This window comes from Ascaphus truei, chromosome 2, assembly GCF_040206685.1.
Source record: "Ascaphus truei isolate aAscTru1 chromosome 2, aAscTru1.hap1, whole genome shotgun sequence".
Lineage (NCBI taxonomy): Eukaryota > Metazoa > Chordata > Amphibia > Anura > Ascaphidae > Ascaphus > Ascaphus truei.
Window position 1 is genome coordinate 29,482,781 of NC_134484.1, and position 21,831 is coordinate 29,504,611.

The 21,831-nt window shown below is 42.1% G+C and overlaps 1 protein-coding gene across 3 annotated transcripts in view; it reads left to right on the plus strand.

The window, feature by feature from the left end:
* The window catches only part of ZFAT (zinc finger and AT-hook domain containing), a 295,248-nt gene extending 273,673 nt beyond the window's left edge, over positions 1–21,575 (plus strand). For 2 of the 3 annotated variants that reach the window (XM_075581826.1, XM_075581827.1), the window contains exons 15-16: positions 1,528–1,658; positions 17,134–21,574. In XM_075581826.1, the coding sequence (XP_075437941.1) occupies positions 1,528–1,658; positions 17,134–17,373 (371 nt within the window). In that variant the 3' untranslated portion in view covers positions 17,374–21,574. Of the gene's footprint in view, positions 1–1,527; positions 1,659–17,133 lie in introns of all 3 variants that reach the window. The other variant, XM_075581828.1, reaches the window with a different exon arrangement.
* The last annotated feature ends 256 nt before the right edge of the window (positions 21,576–21,831 follow it).

Consider the following 21,831-nt stretch of genomic DNA (forward strand, 5'->3'; position numbering starts at 1 on the left):
AACATACAACTTGATGGCAGATAAGAATCACCTGGCCCACTAGCTCTTATCTTCTGTCAAATCTAAAACCCTATTTGATCTGTAGCTTTCTTTAGTATTTAGGTTAGTTTCTTGTGTATCCCAAGCATTTTTTTAATTCACTTACTGTAATATCCCCAACCACCTGTTAGGAGGCTGCTACATGAATCCACCACCCTTTCCATAAAGTAGTACAGTTCCTCACATTTCACCTTAACTCGCCACCGTCCAGCTTCAGAGCATGACCTAATTTCCCTTCTATATTTTAAACTGTACATATTAAGGTCCTTAAGTCTTTTTTTTTTTTTTTTTCAACACCCTTGTGTCTCCCTCTGCCCTTTCTGCACATCTCGGCTTTCCTGAGCCACTTTGGTCTCTCCACCACCTCTCTTTTTACCACCCTTCACTTCTTTGCCCTTTCAATAGTTTTCTCCCCCTCTCCTCTGTCCTCTTCTTATCATGCCTCTTTATCCACCCTTTTCTTGTCCCGTCATTTCACCACTCTTCTACCTGTATCTGCATTTTACCACATCTCTTAATCTCCCCGTTCATCACTTCCGTCTCCCGCCGATCCTTCTCTATAATCCTTCATCTCCTCGTCCACCGATTGTCTCATCATCTCTACCCACTTACTAGCTCTTCTCTGATCCTGTGGCCCTGCATCATGCGGCCCTGCATCATGCCTCTGACTCCTTCACCCCTTTCTCTCTCTCTTTTCATTTTGAATACTCATGCCTCTCTTCCCTCGTCCCTTTACAGGGCTGATTCTTACTTCTTCATCTGTTCTTTTGTCTTGCTGTCTACTAGCCCTGTATCTCATGTCTCTGTGCTCTATCTAACATGACTGTCACATGTCCCCTTTTTCTCTCTCTCTCTTTATCCTCCTCACACTGCACTCACTATGCCATTTCACTTCCTACCCGGTTTCCAATTTCTCTTATGTGCCATCTTCTTTTTTCTCTAAATACAAGAGACATTTCTGATAAACAAGACTGCCGTGCTTGGTTATTAATATATAAAATGCAGTGTATAAATCCTTTCTACTGACTATTATAGCAGACAAAAAGATACTTTCAGAGACATTGCATCGCCATCCAACGAAAGGGGAGCTCAATTTCTGAAAAGATTTGTTATTCGATGCCAAGAGCAGTTGTTTTGGTATGTCGGGAAAATTGCAGAAGGGTCACACAGATTGTGACATGAGAGAAAAATATACTGCAAAAAAGAAAAACTGACACTACAGTATAAAGCTACTCAAAACACGACTCAAAACAGAAATCTTGCACACAAAAAAAAAGTTCTGTTCTTGACAAAGATAATAAAGCAGTGTATTTATGTTTGTTGTTATTTGGGCTTGAGAGGAGATGCATTCTTTTTTTTTTTTTTTTCTATTTCCTTTTGTGGTGTGAAAATAAGATTTTTTCTAAGGGCCACAGAGAGCTGAGACAGCATTACCAAATCTTGTTACCATGACTGCAACTAACTGTTATCTATTGCTTTTCCGACAAGGTGAAAAACTTGACCCCACGGCTGTAAACATACTTCAGCAAATTATTGAGTTGGGCAATGAGACCCGTGATGCAGCTGCTGTCGCCTCAGTGGTTACTATGGCACCTGGAACTGTTACAGTGGTCGAACAGGTGAGAGCATTAATTTCATGGAAATACTGTACAATACACTGGGCATTATCTAATCAATGTTCTGTGACATATTTTCACTGCAGGGCTACTTTTATTTCACTTGAGTCATTTCTTAATTACACAATACTCAGCGTTAAATTGCTCTGTATTGATTTGCATGTTATACTTGAGGGGGAAATTGCTGATCTATTCATAGGGTGACTAGACGTCTGGGTTATGCAGAGAGGGGTAGGGGCTGCAGCGCACAATATCTCCTCAGGCCATTAGGTGACGCTGTGCAGCACCTGCTCTCCCGGCTGCAGTGTGCTCTCACTAAGGAGAGGGAGTGTGTGTATGTCCAACTGGGGGGGAGAGACACACATTGGGGGAGGGGCGGTAGGGAAACAGGGAGTGGGAGAGAGAGACTGGGGGGCGGAGGATGGGGGGAGAGGAGAGACTTGGGGGGGGGGAGAGAAATCCTGGGGAGGAGGGGGGAGAGGGAGGGAAAGGCTGGGAGAAGGAAAGAGATAAAGAGTGTGTGTTTCTATTTATCCAACTGTTACAGGGCAGAGAGAAAAACATGGGGGGGGGGAGGAACATGGGTGGAGGGGGAGGGAGATACTTGGGGGGGGGCACAGATGGAGAAAGACACTGGAGGGAAGGAAAGAGTGAGACACGGGGGGTGAAAGAAAGAGCGAGACACTGAGGGGAAGGAAAGAGAGACACACTGAGGGGAAGGAGAGAGAGAGAGGTTGGGGGGGAGAGAGAGTGACATTGAGCAGAGTAGGAGATACTGGGGGGATTCAGACACTGGAGGAGAGGAGGAAAGAGACTGTGGGACGGGGGAGAGAGAAACTGGGTGTGGGAAAGAGAGGCATGGGGAAGGGGAAAGAGAGACTGGGGAAAGGGCAGAGAGAGACTAGGGCAATGGTGAAGGAAGGTGAGTTCAACACAGAGATGTTTCTCAAAGTAAATGTAATTTATTTTGACAGCAAACAATTAGGATAATAGTACAGTGTTGCCTCAGTGTGAAGAGAGCACTAAAGGAATCCGTATTTCTACTCCATTCTTACATCATGCATACTCAATTTTCCCCAGCTCTAGCTGTATCTTCTTGTCAGCATTTTCCATTTATCTCCTTTCTGTGGCTTAGTATAAGGGGATGGGGCTTTGATGTGTTTTAGCAGACTTGGGTTAGTCAAGGTAAACATGTTGCAAAAGTTTTATCTTCAGGGAAGGCCAATTGTCTATTGATCTTATTCAATTGTTCATAGTTTCCTGTAGCTGTACAGTATGTGTCTGGTCTCCTCTAAAACAGGTCTCCTCTAAAACAGAGATACAAAGTACAGCTCTACTCACAGGTTCATAATGCAATGCTCCATTCAATGTGACAGCCAAGAACAGAGTAAAGATTATTTCCACTGTTCTTGGCTGTCACATTAAATGGTTTAATTGCATTATGAACTTGTGAGTAGAGCTCTACTCTGTAGGTCTGTCTTAGAGGAGACCTGCACGTTGAAGAAATTGTCTGTCTATGTTGTGTTGGCTGCACACGCAGGATTCTCATCGCCTAATACTGTTTCCCCGCACTTTGGAACTGTAACAGAAGCAGACTGTCACATGAGCGTCTGTCTATAGAGATCTGTACTTGTTGTTAAAGTTCGTTGCCAAAAACACCTGCTCACAAAACAAATATGGGGAATAACTTAAATGTTATTATTTAAATTGATTTGACTTTGTTTTTAATTGATAAAGAAGTTATTAAAATTGTGTTCATTTTCAAAATGTATGTTAATATTTTAACGTTTCCCCTGTCGTGTTTTTTAATTTAGAAAAACGGGGAGCACAGGTTGAGGGACAATACAGAGGTTTAAAACACTGTGATGGTTTTAAGATTCTCGACTGTTGTGTATAATGAAGTGTAAAATATCATAAACACTTACACGGCCTTGTGTAAATGCTTTCACATCAAGGTATCTTTACTTGTGCTTCTTTCTCTTCTATGTTCTCTCCGTGCGATCGTTTCTTCTCCTCTGGTCCAAAGGAAGGCTTCTCTAGGTTTTTCTGCAGGGATAGCTTGTGGTGTTGTCCTCAGACAATTCCTATAAGTTTCATACAATATTTTTGTTCAATCCCTTGAATTAAAGCTGAAAGTCTGCACTTCTATTGCATCTCAGCTGTTTCATTTAAAATCCATTTTGCTGGTGTACAGAGCCAAAATTATGAAAATGGTGTCAGTGTCCAATTATTTCCGGCCCTAACTGTATACAAAACTCCTCTTCCAAATCCAAGTCCAATGTGCAAATCTTTCAAAGTGAAGATAGAATTTAAGGAGTCCATGCTGCTTCATGGGATGAACCACATCCAGTCACAAGAACCTAAAGAGAAAAGGAAACAAAAAGTGCACGCTTCAGCGGTGTTTTGGGAGGTATATAAAACAATGGGTACTGTAATAAATAGAACTCTCTCCGTTTCTCTCTCCCCCCCCTTTTCTCTCTCTATCCCTATATATTTCTATCTCTTTCCTCTTTATCTCTCCCCCTCTTTCTCTCTCCCCCTCTTTCTCTCTCCCCCTCTTTCTCTCTCTCTCTGACCCTATATCTTTCTCTCCTCCAAAACACAGATTTTTATTTTTATTTGGCAAACTGCTTGAGACCTTAGGCGAAACGTTTGCACATTTCTATTTAATACTTTATTTATTGCATATCCAATATATGTGGAGCTGTACTTTTAAATGCTGATGTTACTGTAACATGCCAACTCTTAACTGTTTTCCTTTAACCCATAGGTATTATCATCAGCAGTAGCTTTCTTGTCTTGGTTTTTTTTTTTTTCAACTTCAATTTTTTATTGATGTTTACAAACATACATTATATCACAGCCCATTGTAGGGTACATCAATTCTTTACTTAATAAAACAAGGAATACCACATTAAACATGACGAACATTGGGAGTTACCTAACACACAAGACATGACACACCAGACGTACCTGACACAGGGGGGAAGGGGTGGGAGGGTGGGGGGGGGGGAGGGCTTGGGGAGTCATTGTGCGAGGTGGATTGTCGATCGCTGAGGCGGTTTGGCTCCGTCTTGGGTTCTTGTAGAATTGCATTCTGATGTATTTTGTTTTGTTTATTTTCCTTCTTTTTCCCCCCTTTTTGCAGGGGGGTTTTAGCTTGGGCCCGGCATATCCCTCCCCTTAGTGTGGTCGGGACCGTCGTCTTCTGTCTGCCTACCTGTCCGTCCCTATGTGCGGTCATGTCTTGCTACCCTCAAAGGAGAACGCATTTGTTGCTATTATTGAAAGATTGTTGTAGTACTTAACCTTGGGATATCTGTCTGGTCCAACCAAGGCGACCAGACTTTTAGAAAATTTTCGCCGGTGTCATTAACTAGACTCGTTAATTGCTCCCTCCGTCAGACATGCCAAATCCTATTTTTAATTGTGGGGATGATTGGTATTTCCTGCTGCTTCCATAATGCTGCGATCTCGCACCTAGTGGCGGTTGCCAAATGCACGATCAATTTATGCGTCGCATTTGATATACCCTGGATCCGCCTGCCCAATAGGAACAACCACGGGTCCAGGGGGATCTCCAAACCGAGAATCCTCTGTAGCCAATCTCGAATTTGCTCCCAAATCGGGACCACTCTTTTACAAGACCACAGCATGTGTTGCAGGTCCGCCACCTCCCAACACTGCTTTGGGCAGAGCGGGGAGTGGCCTCTGACGAATTTAGCTAACCTTAACGGGGTATAGTACCAGCGGATAAGGACTTTATATGCGTTCTCCTTTAATGTGGTGCATATAGAGCTTTTCGCCGCTCCCTGTATGATCTTGTCCCACTCCTCGTCCTCTAACGTCTCGCCTAAGTCTGCCTACCACTGTCTAATGTACGTGAGTCGATGGTCATTGTGGGTCTTTGGACAGATCACTTCCCTGTACATTCTAGACGTTAGTCCCCTTGTGTCCGTAGCCCTAGAACACAGCTGCTCGAAATTAGTTCTTATAGGCCTAATTGGGGTTTTATTATAAAAGTCTCTGATCTGGAGGTATCTAAAAAATTCCTTATTTGATATCGCCGTTGCGGCTTTAATTTGGTCAAAGGTTTGTATATATTTGTTACCCTCCAGATCCTTGAGTCGTGTAATGCCCGACTGTTCCCAAGCTAACAAATTATTTCTATTCAGGCCTGGAGCGAAGTCTAAGTTGCCAATAATCGGTGTCATAAGTGAGTCCTTGGAGGTTAGATTACATCTGAATTTGGTGGCCTCCCATACCTTTAATGAATTGACTATGGTCTGAAGTGGCGTGCCCATCTTGTTTAGTCCTTTTTTGGGTATCCAGATCGCATTATGTATATCAATAGGTGCACAGCAAAGTTTCTCTAATTCAACCCATCTCCTTAGTTGTGGGTCCATGTGCCACTGCGTAATTTGACTTAGTTGGGCCGCTTTAGAGTAAGCTATCAAGCAAGGTACCGCTAGTCCTCCTTTACCGGTGGGTCTCTTTAAGATCCCCTTTGCAATTCTTGGGTTTCTCTTATTCCAAATGAATTTCATAATTTGGGACTGTAGAGAGAGGATGTCTGCTGTTACTAAGGGTACAGGTAGACTCTGGAAGAGATATAACATCCTCGGGAGGAGGTTCATTTTCACGCTATGAATCCTCCCAATCCATGAGATACTACCTTTCATCCAGGTTCGGAGATCCTCTTTCAACGTCTTAATTAACCTGGGAAAATTGGCTTTGTATATTGTTTTGTAGTCCTGTGTGATATATACCCCTAAATATTTGATTGCGGAGGGTTGCCACTTGAAATTAAAGTTTATTTCTATCAATTTCTCCACCTCTTTGGGTAGGTTTATGTTGAGGGCTTCTGATTTGGCCTGATTGATTTTAAACCCCGAGATTTTGTTGAATTTACTTAATACCTCAAATGCATTGGGCAGGGATGTGAGAGGTTTTGACAGCGTCAAAATGACGTCGTCGGCATACAAGGCTATTTTGTGTGTTTGGTCATCGATCGAAATTCCTGCAATATCTGGACTAAGTCTGATGTGGGCTGCCAGGGGCTCAATACACAGGGCGAACAACAGCGGGGACAGCGGGCACCCCTGTCTTGTTCCACTTTTAATGTTAAATTTCCTGTAGCTGTACAGTATGTGTCTGTAGCGTGTTAAAATAATATAGCTTCTTGAAACGAACACTATTCTGGATTCAAATTTTAAACAGGGATAATAACAACATTAAAATATTAAAAACATATTTGAGGGAAAAAAACGTGAAATCCTAATAAAAAAAAAGAAGAAGAATCTGAATTTCAAAAGTCTCTAATGGGATTTCTCAACATGCATTTTGGTCAACAGTTTCTCCACATTAGGATTGGTTTTCAAAGTTGGTAAGAGAAGCAGACTAACAATCTCTTCAAAGTGCAGGTCTCCTCTAAAACAGAGATACAAAGTACAGCTCTACTCACAGGTTCATAATGCAATTCTCCATTCAATGTGACAGCCAAGAACAGAGTAAAGATTATTTCCACTGTTCTTGGCTGTCACATTAAATGGTTTAATTGCATTATGAACTTGTGAGTAGAGCTCTACTCTGTAGGTCTGTCTTAGAGGAGACCTACACGTTGAAGAAATTGTCTGTCTATGTTGTGTTGGCTGCACACGCAGGATTCTCCTCGCCTGATACTGTTTCCCCGCACTTTGGAACTGTAACAGAAGCAGACTGTCACATGAGCGTCTGTCTATAGAGATCTGTACTTGTTGTTAAAGTTCGTTGCCGAAAACACCTGCTCACAAAACAAATATGGGGAATAACTTAAATGTTATTATTTAAATTGATTTGACTTTGTTTTTAATTGATAAAGAAGTTATTAAAATTGTGTTCATTTTCAAAATGTATGTTAATATTTTAACGTTTCCCCTGTCGTGTTTTTTAATTTAGAAAAACAGGGGGAGCACAGGTTGAGGGACAATACAGAGGTTTAAAACACTGTGATGGTTTTAAGATTCTCGACTGTTGTGTATAATGAAGTGTAAAATATCATAAACACTTACACGGCCTTGTGTAAATGCTTTCACATCAAGGTATCTTTACTTGTGCTTCTTTCTCTTCTATGTTCTCTCCGTGCGATCGTTTCTTCTCCTCTGGTCCAAAGGAAGGCTTCTCTAGGTTTTTCTGCAGGGATAGCTTGTGGTGTTATCCTCAGACAATTCCTATAAGTTTCATACAATATTTTTGTTCAATCCCTTGAATTAAAGCTGAAAGTCTGCACTTCTATTGCATCTCAGCTGTTTCATTTAAAATCCATTTTGCTGGTGTACAGAGCCAAAATTATGAAATGGTGTCAGTGTCCAATTATTTCCGGCCCTAACTGTATACAAAACTCCTCTTCCAAATCCAAGTCCAATGTGCAAATCTTTCAAAGTGAAGATAGAATTTAAGGAGTCCATGCTGCTTCATGGGATGAACCACATCCAGTCACAAGAACCTAAAGAGAAAAGGAAACAAAAAGTGCACGCTTCAGCTGTGTTTTGGGAGGTATATAAAACAATGGGTACTGTAATAAATAGAACTCTCTCCGTTTCTCTCTCCCCCCCTTTTCTCTCTCTATCCCTATATATTTCTATCTCTTTCCTCTTTATCTCTCCCCCTCTTTCTCTCTCCCCCTCTTTCTCTCTCCCCCTCTTTCTCTCTCTCTCTGACCCTATATCTTTCTCTCCTCCAAAACACAGATTTTTATTTGGCAAACTGCTTGAGACCTTAGGCGAAACGTTTGCACATTTCTATTTAATACTTTATTTATTGCATATCCAATATATGTGGAGCTGTACTTTTAAATGCTGATGTTACTGTAACATGCCAACTCTTAACTGTTTTCCTTTAACCCATAGGTATTATCATCAGCAGTAGCTTTTTTGTCTTGTTTTTTTTTTTTTTCAACTTCAATTTTTTATTGATGTTTACAAACATACATTATATGACAGCCCATTGTAGGGTACATCAATTCTTTTCTTAATAAAACAAGGAATACCACATTAAACATGACGAACATTGGGAGTTACCTAACACACAAGACATGACACACCAGACGTACCTGACACAGGGCCGAGGGGGAAGGGGGAGGAGGGTGGGGGGGGGAGGGCTTGGGGAGTCATTGTGCGAGGTGGGTTGTCGATCGCTGAGGCGGTTTGGCTCCGTCTTGGCTTCTTGTAGAATTGCATTCTGATGTATTTTGTTTTGTTTATTTTCCTTCTTTTTTTCCCCCTTTTTGCGGGGGGGGTTTTAGCTTGGGCCCGGCATATCCCTTCCCTTAGTGTGGTCGGGACCGTCGTCTTCTGTCTGCCTACCTGTCCGTCCCTATGTGCGGTCATGTCTTGCTACCCTCAAAGGAGAACGCATTTGTTGCTATTATTGAAAGATTGTTGTAGTACTTAACCCTGGGATATCTGTCTGGACCAACCAAGGCGACCAGACTTTTAGAAAATTTTCGCCGGTGTCATTAACTAGACTCGTTAATTGCTCCATCCGTCAGACATGCCAAATCCTATTTTTAATTGTGGGGATGATTGGTATTTCCTGCTGCTTCCATAATGCTGCGATCTCGCACCTAGTGGCGGTTGCCAAATGCACGATCAATTTATGCGTCGCATTTGATATACCCTGGATCCGCCTGCCCAATAGGAACAACCACGGGTCCAGGGGGATCTCCAAACCGAGAATCCTCTGTAGCCAATCTCGAATTTGCTCCCAAATCGGGACCACTCTTTTACAAGACCACAGCATGTGTTGCAGGTCCGCCACCTCCCAACACTGCTTTGGGCAGAGCGGGGAGTGGCCTCTGACGAATTTAGCTAACCTTAACGGGGTATAGTACCAGCGCATAAGGACTTTATATGCGTTCTCCTTTAATATGGTGCATATAGAGCTTTTCGCCGCTCCCTGTATGATCTTGTCCCACTCCTCGTCCTCTAACGTCTCGCCTAAGTCTGCCTACCACTGTCTAATGCAGCGGTGCGCAAACTGTGGGGCGCGACCCCCAGGGGGGGCGCGAGACTGCCGACGGGGGGCGCGGGGTTTACAGAGGCCCCGCGCGCTTCCCGAAGACACTTAAATTAAGTGCCGGGGGAGCTGCAGGGCCTCTGTAAACCATACTTACCCGTGGCTCCGGCGGCTTCCTCCCGGCATCGCCATGGCAACGCGGCGTCAAAATGACGCTGCGAGGTCATGTGACGTCACGTTGCTATGGCAACGTGACGTCATTACGCCGGAGCGAGGGTAAGTTGGGGTTGGGGGGGGGGGGGGCGCGGGAGTGAGGGGACAGCCGGCAGGGGGGCGCAGGGAAAAAAGTTTGCGCCCCCCTGGTCTAATGTACGTGAGTCGATGGTCATTGTGGGTCTTTGGACAGATCACTTCCCTGTACATTCTAGACGTTAGTCCCCTTGTGTCCGTAGCCCTAGAACACAGCTGCTCGAAATTAGTTCTTATAGGCCTAATTGGGGTTTTATTATAAAAGTCTCTGATCTGGAGGTATCTAAAAAATTCCTTATTTGATATCGCCGTTGCGGCTTTAATTTGGTCAAAGGTTTGTATATATTTGTTACCCTCCAGATCCTTGAGTCGTGTAATGCCCGACTGTTCCCAAGCTAACAAATTATTTCTATTCAGGCCTGGAGCGAAGTCTGAGTTGCCAATAATCGGTGTCATAAGTGAGTCCTTGGAGGTTAGATTACATCTGAATTTGGTGGCCTCCCATACCTTTAATGAATTGACTATGGTCTGAAGTGGCGTGCCCATCTTGTTTAGTCCTTTTTTGGGTATCCAGATCGCATTATGTATATCAATAGGTGCACAGCAAAGTTTCTCTAATTCAACCCATCTCCTTAGTTGTGGGTCCATGTGCCACTGCGTAATTTGACTTAGTTGGGCCGCTTTAGAGTAAGCTATCAAGCAAGGTACCGCTAGTCCTCCTTTACCGGTGGGTCTCTTTAAGATCCCCTTTGCAATTCTTGGGTTTCTCTTATTCCAAATGAATTTCATAATTTGGGACTGTAGAGAGAGGATGTCTGCTGTTACTAAGGGTACAGGTAGACTCTGGAAGAGATATAACATCCTCGGGAGGAGGTTCATTTTCACGCTATGAATCCTCCCAATCCATTAGACACTACCTTTCATCCAGGTTCGGAGATCCTCTTTCAACGTCTTAATTAACCTGGGAAAATTGGCTTTGTATATTGTTTTGTAGTCCCGTGTGATATATACCCCTAAATATTTGATTGCGGAGGGTTGCCACTTGAAATTAAAGTTTATTTCTATCAATTTCTCCACCTCTTTGGGTAGGTTTATGTTGAGGGCTTCTGATTTGGCCTGATTGATTTTAAACCCCGAGATTTTGTTGAATTTACTTAATACCTCAAATGCATTGGGCAGGGATGTGAGAGGTTTTGACAGCGTCAAAATGACGTCGTCAGCATATAAGGCTATTTTGTGTGTTTGGTCATCGATCGAAATTCCTGCAATATCTGGACTAAGTCTGATGTGGGCTGCCAGGGGCTCAATACACAGGGCGAACAACAGCGGGGACAGCGGGCACCCCTGTCTTGTTCCACTTTTAATGTTAAATTGCTCGGAGGGGTATCCCTGATGTCTCACCCGGGCCGTTGGGCTCTCGTAAAGAGCCATAATGGCTTTTAGGAGGCGTCCTTCAAAACCAAATTCCCTAAGCGTCGCTGTTAGGTAGGGCCAGTCTATTCTGTCGAAGGCTTTCTCTGCGTCCAGACTTAGCACCATGGAGTGAATATTTTTCTGCTTGGCCAGATCAATCGTCAATTATTCTCCTGGTGTTGTCTGCCGCCTGCCTTCCTCCTATAAACCCTACTTGATCCGCATGAATCAACCCGGGAAGGACGCTACCCACTCTGTTAGCTATGAGTTTGGAGTAAATTTTAATGTCGGAATTAATCAGAGATATAGGCCGGTAGCTCTTACAGTCTGCCGGGTCCTTTCCAGGTTTGTGGATCACTGATATTAAGGCTTGTAGCATTTGAGTTGGGAAGGAGGCCCCCGCTAGGATCTCATTAAATACTCGAAGCATGTGAGGGGCCAGTATTTTCAGATATTTTTTATAATACAGGTTCGAGAAACCGTCTGGCCCTGGGGCTTTAGCTGGTTTGAGGTTTTTAATTACCTCGGACAGCTCTTCTAACGTGAAGTCAGCTTGTAGCGCCTCTCTCTCATCCCTGCTCAGTGTGGGTAATTTTGCCTCTTTCAAAAACGTTTGTAACAACTCTTGTGTTTTGCGATAGTGGGTGACTTTATCTCCATTATACAGTGTTTCATAGTAGGTTTTAAATTCTTCTACTATTTTCCCAGGAATGGATGTCAGTTCCCCACTCTGGGCTCGTATTGCGTGAATGTGGGACTTTGGAAGCTTATTTTTTAGCTTGTTGGCAAGTAGGGTATCTGTTTTGTTCGCTTTTTCATAAAATTTGCGCTTAGACCAAGTCATTTCCTTCTTTGCGTGGGAGGAGAGCAGGAGATTGAGCTTTGTTTTTGTATCCAGTAATTGTTTCAGAATATGATCTTGCTTGTTTGCTTTATGAATGGCTGCAAAGTCGGCTAATTGTTTTTCTAATTCTCTTATCTTTTTTTCTCTTTCCCTTCTTCGTTTGGCGGCCAAATTCATTAATATCCCCCTGAGGGTTGCCTTATGGGCCTCCCACAGCATGGAGTGTGTGGACACACTCCCCTCATTCTCTAGAAAGTATTCTTCAATTTTGTCCCCTACCTCCTTTTCTACAGCCGGTATTTTTAACATGATCTCATTTAGTTTCCAATTCGCTCTGGGTCTGTCTAGAGGGATTAAGTTGCATCGCAGCTCTATTGATGCATGGTCAGACCATGAAATATCATGTATCTCTGACCGCGAGATCCCAGGAACCATTCTATTAGACACAAGGAAGTAATCTATCCTACTGTAACTGTTGTGCGGATGGGAGTAGAACGTGTATTCCTTCATTCCCTGGTGTTGTTCCCTCCAAATATCTAAGAGTTGACACTGTCTCATCCCATTTGATATGGTTAGTACGTCCTGTCTGTGGGCTTTGTTAGTGTTAGAGCATCTGTCCAAGTTGCTGTTAAGCGCTCGGTTCAAGTCTCCTGCCAGAATGATATTACCTATCGCTACTTTGTGTAACTTAGAGAAAAACCCTGTGAAGAAGTCGTTGGAAGATTCACATGGAGCATATACTGTCACTAACGTGATGGGGTGGGCTTGAATAGTTCCGGTCACTATTATGTATCGTCCCTCTCTGTCCGTGTATGTCTTGTCCGCTATAAATGGTATCTTGTTATGAATTAAAATGGCTACACCTCTCTTTTTAACTTGTGCAGCGGACAGAAAGCTCGTCCGGAAATCTTTATCTAGAAAGTTCGGCTGATTATTCCTAGATAAATGTGTTTCTTGTATAAACAATATTTCTGCTCCCTTCCGCTTATAGTCCCTGAATGCAACCCTTCTTTTAGCTGGGCTATTAAAACCCTTAACATTGTGCGATAGCAAGACTATTTCCTTACTCATTTGTGGATTTCCGCCTTTTGATCTGTCCTTTTCTTATTGGCCTCGCATGCCAAATCTCCTCTTCGCTTCTTCTCTTCTTGCTCCATCCGATCCACCCTCCTGAGGAAACAAGAGGTGGGGAACACACAAAAGGGGGAACCTGGGAGAACATAGACACAAGACCAGATTTAACATACAATGACATTTCTCGGTGCTTCTCCTTTCCTCCTCCTGCTCCGAGACTGCCGCCTTTGAGCTCCAGCCCGATCTGCGGGGCTAGTACCGACATCTTGGACAATCTCCAGCTGTTCAGGCTCAAAGGACTTCGTTAGGCTAACGAAGGGCCTCCTTTCCCGTACCGATCGCACGGCCCACACGGACGTAAGAGCAGGGCCTTTCCCTACCCCCGTCCCGCTCTATAACTTAACTTTAAAACTGAAACCATGTGAAAACTTATTGATCCCCTCTCATTGTTCTTGAACCATCAACTCTCGAGTCCTGGACCTTCCTCAGTAATACTTGCTTCTTTTATTTAGTTTTTTTATATTTTATTTATTTATTTATTTCCCCCCCCCCCTACTGGCCCCCTATTTGCTCTGGGATTCGCTGCACTGTGTTACTGTCAGTCTATTGCTCCCTGCCTTACTTCCCGTCTATCTGTCTTTTCCTTTTCAGCTCCTTGCCTTTCATCCCTCTTGTTCCTTCCTATCTCTTCCCATCTTACCTTCTCTAGTGTTTCTTACTTCGTCCCTCGTCACCTGCACTGCCCTTCTAACTACCTACTTGACCCTTCTGTGCGCCTGCTGTCTCCCTATCTTAACTTCCCCCTCCATGCTTCAGCTGCTACCTCCCTTCTCCACCTCCTTCACCTTGCCTTCCTTCCCTCACCTCTCCTTTATCCCCTTGCCTCCTTATCCCTTCCATCCTTCTAACCTACCTTACCCTTCTTGAGCTTCTTCCACTTTACTTCCCATTATAACCTGCTTCTTCTTTCTACTATTAACCTGCCCCGACTGTTCTCCGCCACTTCCTTTTCCCTCCGCTACCCTTCCCGCTACCCCTCCTGCTACCTTCTCTAAAATTATGTCTCTTTAAATGAGCAAATGCCGGTCCGGCACTGCACGGCCACCTCTCGGGTCCTTGTGTATCTTGTCGCCCTCATTCTGTCGTCATCTGCGTCCGTTGTATGCTGCCGAGGTTGCCCCCTCCAAGATGGCGCCCGATCTTCCGACCCAAGGTGATGACGTCCTTCCGCTCCGCCGCCATTTTGGATTCCAGTGCTCGACCGGACGGAGGTGTTCGCGCTCTCTCCAGGTTCCCGCCTTCCATTACCTTCCTGCTCCTGCGGTTCAGCGTGGATCTAGCGGTGCTTCCATTTCCACCGCCATCTTTGGAGACCTTGCTTTCTCCACTTTGAGGGCCAGCGATTCCAGGTACTTTTATTTCTTTTGTAGGTCTCGATGGATGAGTCTTTGGTGATGTGCGATTATTGCCTTAAAACGGGCTAATAGCTTGCACGTTGTCTGTAACTGCTTGGGACATTTCGTGTACTTTAAAACCGAGTAACTTTTTAACTTTTTTTTTGCTTTCTGTTTATTATTTCTTTTGGCCTTTATTTGTCTCTTCTCGCTCTTGGTGCCTTGGGGCTTTGTGACCATATTGGGTCCAGGGCCGGTTCTTGGGGGCTCGCGTGCACAGGGGCCTCTCCGAGCCCTAGCTTGTGGATCAAGGCAGGGCCCTCCTCTGGCTCTAATTGTCATGGTCTTGCCGCCTCTCGTCACCGACAGGCCAAAGGGGAAGGTCCACCGGTACTTCACCCCATTATCTCTCAGGGTTTTGGTTAGGGGGCCCAGGCTTCTCCTCCTAGCCAACGTTACTGGGGAGAGATCTTGAAATATTAGTAGCCGTGCCCCTTCAAACTCCACTACCGGTAGTGGTCTTGTTTTCTGGAGCATAGTCTCCTTTGTTCTATAGTTATGCATCCTGATTACAATGTCTCTTGGCTGCTCATTTTGCAGCGGTTTGGCCCTTAGTGCCCTATGGCAACGGTCCATAGCTAGCAGGTTTTGCTGTGACTCAGGCAGGATTGACTCCATCCACCGCGAGATGAATTCATCGTAGTCCAGGACTGTCTCTGGCACTCCTCTGATCCTCAGATTATTCCTCCGATCGCGGTTCTCCGCGTCCTCCTGTCTGTCTCGGATCTCATTAATTTGTGCCTGTAAGTCCCCGGACCTTTTGTCCTGTTTTTTAATGGCCTTGATGGATTGATCCACCTTCGTCTCGAGGACCCCCGTCCTTTCTCCCAGGCCTTATACCTCTTTTTTGAGATCCCTCATCTCCGTCTGTAGCATGAACCGCAGGTCGTTGTACAACCTCATAAAGTCGCACTGCCGGACCGGTCCCATTCCCTGCTCATTGATTTCTTCTCCTTCCCCGTCCGGCTCTGACTCTGAGCCCTCATTTAAAATCGGCGCCATTTCTGACTCCGCTCTGCTCGGCCACGGTCTACCGAAGTATTCTGGCAATCCCTTCTTCCTTGTTACTCGCACCCCTCTTTTGGACATCCTGCTATCTTGTATTGTATATCTGAGTTATTTCTGCTGTTTTTTTACTCGTTTTTATGGTTATTTTATTAATTATTTCTCGAGCGAGACACGGAGCATGAAACTTATACGTCCATACTCTATGCCGTCGCGCATGCGCCCCCCTCTTGTCTTGTTTTAATGCATTGTTGGTATTGAAATTAAGAGATGCCAGCTAAGGGAATTGCAATTGGCATCAACATCTATTTAATGGCTGGGTCTTTTTTTATTATTGTTCAGGAGAGGGGACTCTGCCTGAGGCTGTTCTATAAGAATGTAGATTAGAGTTTTCAGAAAGATGGTGTAAACATTGACTTTGAAATGCAAATGCCCAACAAAAGTGTGGTTTCTCATACAAAAAAGTAGAAATACAGTATGGATAAGCTGTTCCAAAGATGACATTTGAAGCGAGATGTACTAAAGAAAAACTTTTAATCATTTATATTGTTATGCCAGGACCTATAAAAAACTAAATACAAGAAATGACTAAACTGGGCTAACTTTGTGGTGGTTTTCTTTGTGAAAATAATAAGAATGAGATGAATAAAGGATAAGATACTAAGATTGGTTTAGTAGCAACCTAATCCTGACTTTACTTTTATTTACAATTTACATTATAAAAAAAAACAATGTTATGGACTGATTCCTGCAATTTTTGTCTTATAAAAATCAGTTCAGTATTTGTTCTATACAGTATATGGGGGTTGATTCAGCTGCTAAGGTTTTGGGGCACACGTACTGTAACCAAGACAATAGAATAAATATTTCTACCAAAATGTTAGAACTTTTTTATATACAGTATTTGGCTTCAGTTGGATATTTTTTTTATAGATGTACCTACAAGTATTGTATTAACTAGCAAAAAGACATCATTGATAAATAGCCCTGATTAAATGGTGCTTGTTTAACAAATGGGCTAGTCTTCCTGAAAATATTTATGCCATGTATGCCATTAATTTGACCTATAATGTCCTCACTGGGTACATTTTTCTAGCTGTGTGTTGTATCGCCTTCTTCTTTGCATTGTGTATCTATATATAGTCAAGGCACAATGAACACTGTCCCAGGGCCAACATACAGTATGCAATCATATATATAATATTCCCAGCACCAAGAGATTAAAGAATCCACTTTAAAGGACACTGTGTTAAACACAAGGATACTTATTTCCCCAAGAAGATAAATGACATCCATCATAAATTCAAATGTAACAAGCTGACATGTGATTTGATTTAATTATATGCATTGTAGTTTCAGACAGCCAAGTGGAATGCTCGCTTGCTACATTATGTCATTGCTAAGGTCATATTTCTATGTGTAATGTATTCCTTCCTTCTTGTAGGTGACTGAAGAGGAGCGAAGAGCTAATCACACAGTAATGATCCAGGAGGCCTTGCAGCAAGCAGCAGTGGGGTTAAGTGAACAGCATCACCTGGTGGTTTCATCAGACGATGTTGAAGGCATTGAGACTGTCACAGTTTATACACAAGGAGAAGAGGCCTCCGAGTTTATCGTATATGTGCAGGAAGCCATGCAGCCTGGGGCAGATGGTACAATGGAACACATCTTGCAAGAAATCTGAAATGCATATAAAAATATGCAAATGCATCTTAAATTGAGTTGTTCTAATAATATATTATTTGGTACACAGTCTTGCAGATTGTATTGTAACAAACATTTTCTATGCCCAGTAGGGCAGGAATAGGAAGAAATGATTCATTATTTTTCCTTGATAGATTCTGCCTGACAACGCTCCGTTAATGACTACACCCAAATGGTAATATTTGCAGGATTGCTAATGGGATTCTTTAATTTTCTGCAATAAATATACAATGCCATTATGTTTTAATTTTGCATTTATATGGGTGAAAGTTTACAGATAATAAAGACAAACTGTATATATAGCATCTCTACAATATCGTGTATTTATGCTGATTGATGATATCATAGGAAATCCTTCTATAAAATGGAAAGTACTTCAAAATACATCAAAGTCTACTCTTACGACTTTGTTTGTCTTTACCAAATATATTTCCAAGATATTATGAAAAGTAAAAAAGCTAAGAAAATATATCCCAAAACAAAGTTTTTAGAGTTACACCAAAATGTTCATGTCATGTATTTTATATTGACAATCACTTGCTTGTAACTAAATTGCAAAAACATTTTACGTCAAATCAATATCTATTGTTACAGTCCTTATAACGGAGATCGTAAATACACAGAGATTCAAGTAAATGAGGAGCAATGTGCCTTCCCGTGCCGTAAGGTGCATAATGGCAGCGGGTTGCTCAATAAATGTAGGTCTTAATCTGCCACTTACAACCTCTGATCCACAGATGGTATTATCCAATACATCAGATCCAAAACTTAAACGTGCAGCACAATAGTATACAGTATGAAAATTAAAAGGAAACGTACATTAAAAGTTAAAACAGGCATTTTATTTGACTTTATCGATGCCGTGTATTATTCAGTAACAGACAAATGGTTTATCGTGATGTTCTGATCTATCAAATACAATGTTGACGACACTCGATTAAAAAACATTACTATTGTTGATGTTACAGTTTGCCATGTCCTTTTATATTCTCCAGATATTACATCCCCACTGATATCTGCGTGTCTTTGTTCTCTTGAAGTGTAACAATGGCTTCGTATTTCTTCTTCTTCCAGGAAGTAATTTTTTTGCAGTTTCCTGATTTAAATAAATAAATAATTAATTTCTCAGGAAGATTTTCACATAATAAACTGGATACTGAATATTTTCAAACTATCCTGCTTTCTTGTTTTTTATTTTTATTGAGAATCAACTTTTTTGAGGATTGCACCTTTTTAATGATCTGGTTAAATATCTTGTTATTTCAATGCATTTCCATGTAGCTTATCTCTATTCTCATTATTGTTGTTAGTAATTATCATGTTTCTGTAGCTTACAGCTAAAGTGAGAATATGGGCTCTGGTGATGTTAACCCTTTAAATGGCTTGATGTGTTCTGCTTGGTGTTTGTATTTTGGTTCCCTTAAATGTTTAGCTTTTTCTGATCTTGAACCAGGCTGTATATTTTTTCTCATTTCCCGTATTCACATTAAAAAAAAACCATTTAACAACTTCCAGAAATAGATCTGTTGTAGACGTAAGTTTCTTCCAGATAAAGACTTAAATTGTGTACACAGATATCTGTTCACATGCATATTGTACAGATAAGAAGTAAGTGAAATATCCTCACCGTTTCCAAGAGATCAATATTATTTCCGCTGGAAATATCATGCTTTAGTGTAAGGGCCTAATTCATAAAGCAACTTTTTGCTTCTAACAACCTTTGTGAATAACACCCTAATGCTAATACCACTCTGTAGTAATTTACCTCAACGCATAACTTCTTGGATACTGTGAAGTTGGCAGCATGCTATTGCTTTTCTCACCGTAAATCTGAGCCCGTATACTACCGGTATTAGCTTTAGTCTCAACCCCTTGAGTATTGGATATGAGGTTTGTTGGTGCTTCTCATAACTTTGAGGTTGCCAATTCAATAGTGTTAGCAGGCAATGTATTAGAACTTTGCAATACTATGGGGTTAAACATGGGGTTGCAGATTCAGACTACTGTAAATTAACAGATTTATATTCTGTTTCCTTCATTGGGGACATATTTACTACTGTACAGTAAGTAAGAGGTCCTCTGAAAGACCATTGTCTTGAACAGGACGTACCGTGCCTTGTTTCTTGGCCTCTCTTACTAAATATGAATTCCTTTATTCAAGGAGAAGGAGCGGCCCAGTGAGATACAGGCTGGGGTGCTGGTATCTCCTATGCTTTGAAATGTCCCGGGCACGTGACGGGAGACATTTACTGTAAATGCAGAGGGATACGGGCACCCCATAACGGGGACTGTATCTCGGGAAGCAGGGGGTCCCCGGGCATAAAACCAACGTTGTTCAGCTCTGGAGACCCCCTGCACATCTACACTATGAATGAAATGTATATGAAAACATATTTAATAAACATCAATAAACCACTCCCCCCCGTCCCCCCCCATAATGTAAAACCATTATTTATTTTTTCACATACAGGGTTAATACCCCAGACCTACGGTAGTCCCCGGTTGTCTCGACGGATGTCTGCAGGCCCCACAGTGCACCAGTACCCCAGGGTCTGTGGGTCTCTGGGTGGTTCTTGCAAGGCACCATGGGCCTCCAGGTGGTCCCCGGGTCAACCCCACAGGTGTCTGAGGCCCTCGGTTGGTTCCCACAGGGGTCTGGGGGCCCTCGAGTGGTCCCTGCGAATCCCCGCAGACCTAAAGTACCAACCCTCTATGTCAACAAATAAACATGGCCTACATTTCAATCACCCCCCCCCCCCTCCGCCCAAACACATACAGTACAGTAATGGGCAAAATAACTATTATCCAGATGTGGATAATAGATTATTTGCCCATTATTAAACACAACATTAACCAGCATAAATTAAGTAAATAAATGCAGTTCTACTTACCACAGCAATATGCTGGTTATCCTCCTCATGATACAGCAGGTCCCTCTGTCCTCCGTTGCCAGAAAGCATACATACATAATAAAGACATTCTAATGGCCCCTAACCCCTTAATCACCTTAGCGGGTAATAACCGCTATAGTAGTTAAGGTGTTAACCCACCCTGCCTCGCTACCCACCCGGGAGGCCTAACCACCCACCATGGACTGACTATACCGATCCTGTACCCATTGAGTAGTATAGTGGTACATCATACCCATATAATATGGGCATGATAAGCCTCAATAGCACTCAATGGGCACCCTAATCACAAAACACACAATAATAAACATTAAAAAAAACTCCAATAAAAAACACTTTACTAAATAAAAACAGTATCCAGCTAATCCAATTAATACAAGCAATAACAAGGTAAACAATTAATTAATTAAACCATTAACCAATCAAAGCAATTCATTAATCAAACTCAGAATTCTTTCAAACGGTAACCAATCAAACCAATTAATAACTAAACCAGTTCAAAAATAATTCTAACAGTAACCAATCAAAACAATTAATTAATACAACATTAAAGAATTAATTGAAACATTAGACTACAAAGAAATAAAATAAAAACATATCAGAAACAACCATTAAACGCATTAGCCAACGCAATACATCACTCATTAAAAAAGAACAACATTTTATTTCAATCAAGCTGAAAAATACCAAACAATTACATCCACATAATAAACTAACGTAGCAAAAAACATCAGCAATACAAAGCCAGAAATGCCCCCAATATATTGTCCTAATAATATATTGATCTGTACTCTAAAGTAGTACAGATTGATATATTATCAGTCAATGTTTAAAAAAAAAAACGCACTTAAAAATAAATTAAACATTACTCATTGAGAAATATGGAATGGAAATGTTGCAATTTTAAAATAGTCATAATGTCTACTTGTTTTAATGGCAAATTACATTCAAGATCCAGTTCTTTTTAATGTGTAAATTTGGTAATCTTAGGCTTCAAAGCTTCAGTTTATATGTTGTGTCAATGCTTGGTCAAGCCTTAATGCTCTGAGCATTTTGTCACAGTGCATTCTAAAACCAAACAGCCAGCCTTGACTCAGCTGCTAGCAGGATATTTTAAATAATCAGTACTGACAATGTGGACTTTATATACCATAATAGAAATGTTTATCTCTTTAGACTTTTCTAAATTTCATCCTATCCGTGTATTTATCTTTTTATCTACTGACATAGCACACGTGAATAGTGAAATGTTCCTGAACAATAACCTATTTCTGTTGTAACTTATAAATACTTACCCAACAAATGATTCCGAATTATTTCCTGACCTTTGCTCAGCTTCCAAGTGGCAAACCCATGCAAAATTCGTGCGCTAATTAAATAAAAAATTCCTTTTATTGATGGTGTACATGGAATATATTAAAAATATTACTGTAACGCCTGTATGCCCGCAGACCTGGCCAGTCCCCAGTACTGAGGTGGGTAAGGGTATAACACTCACCCACAGCAGTGAGGGCGTGCCCGGAGTGGTA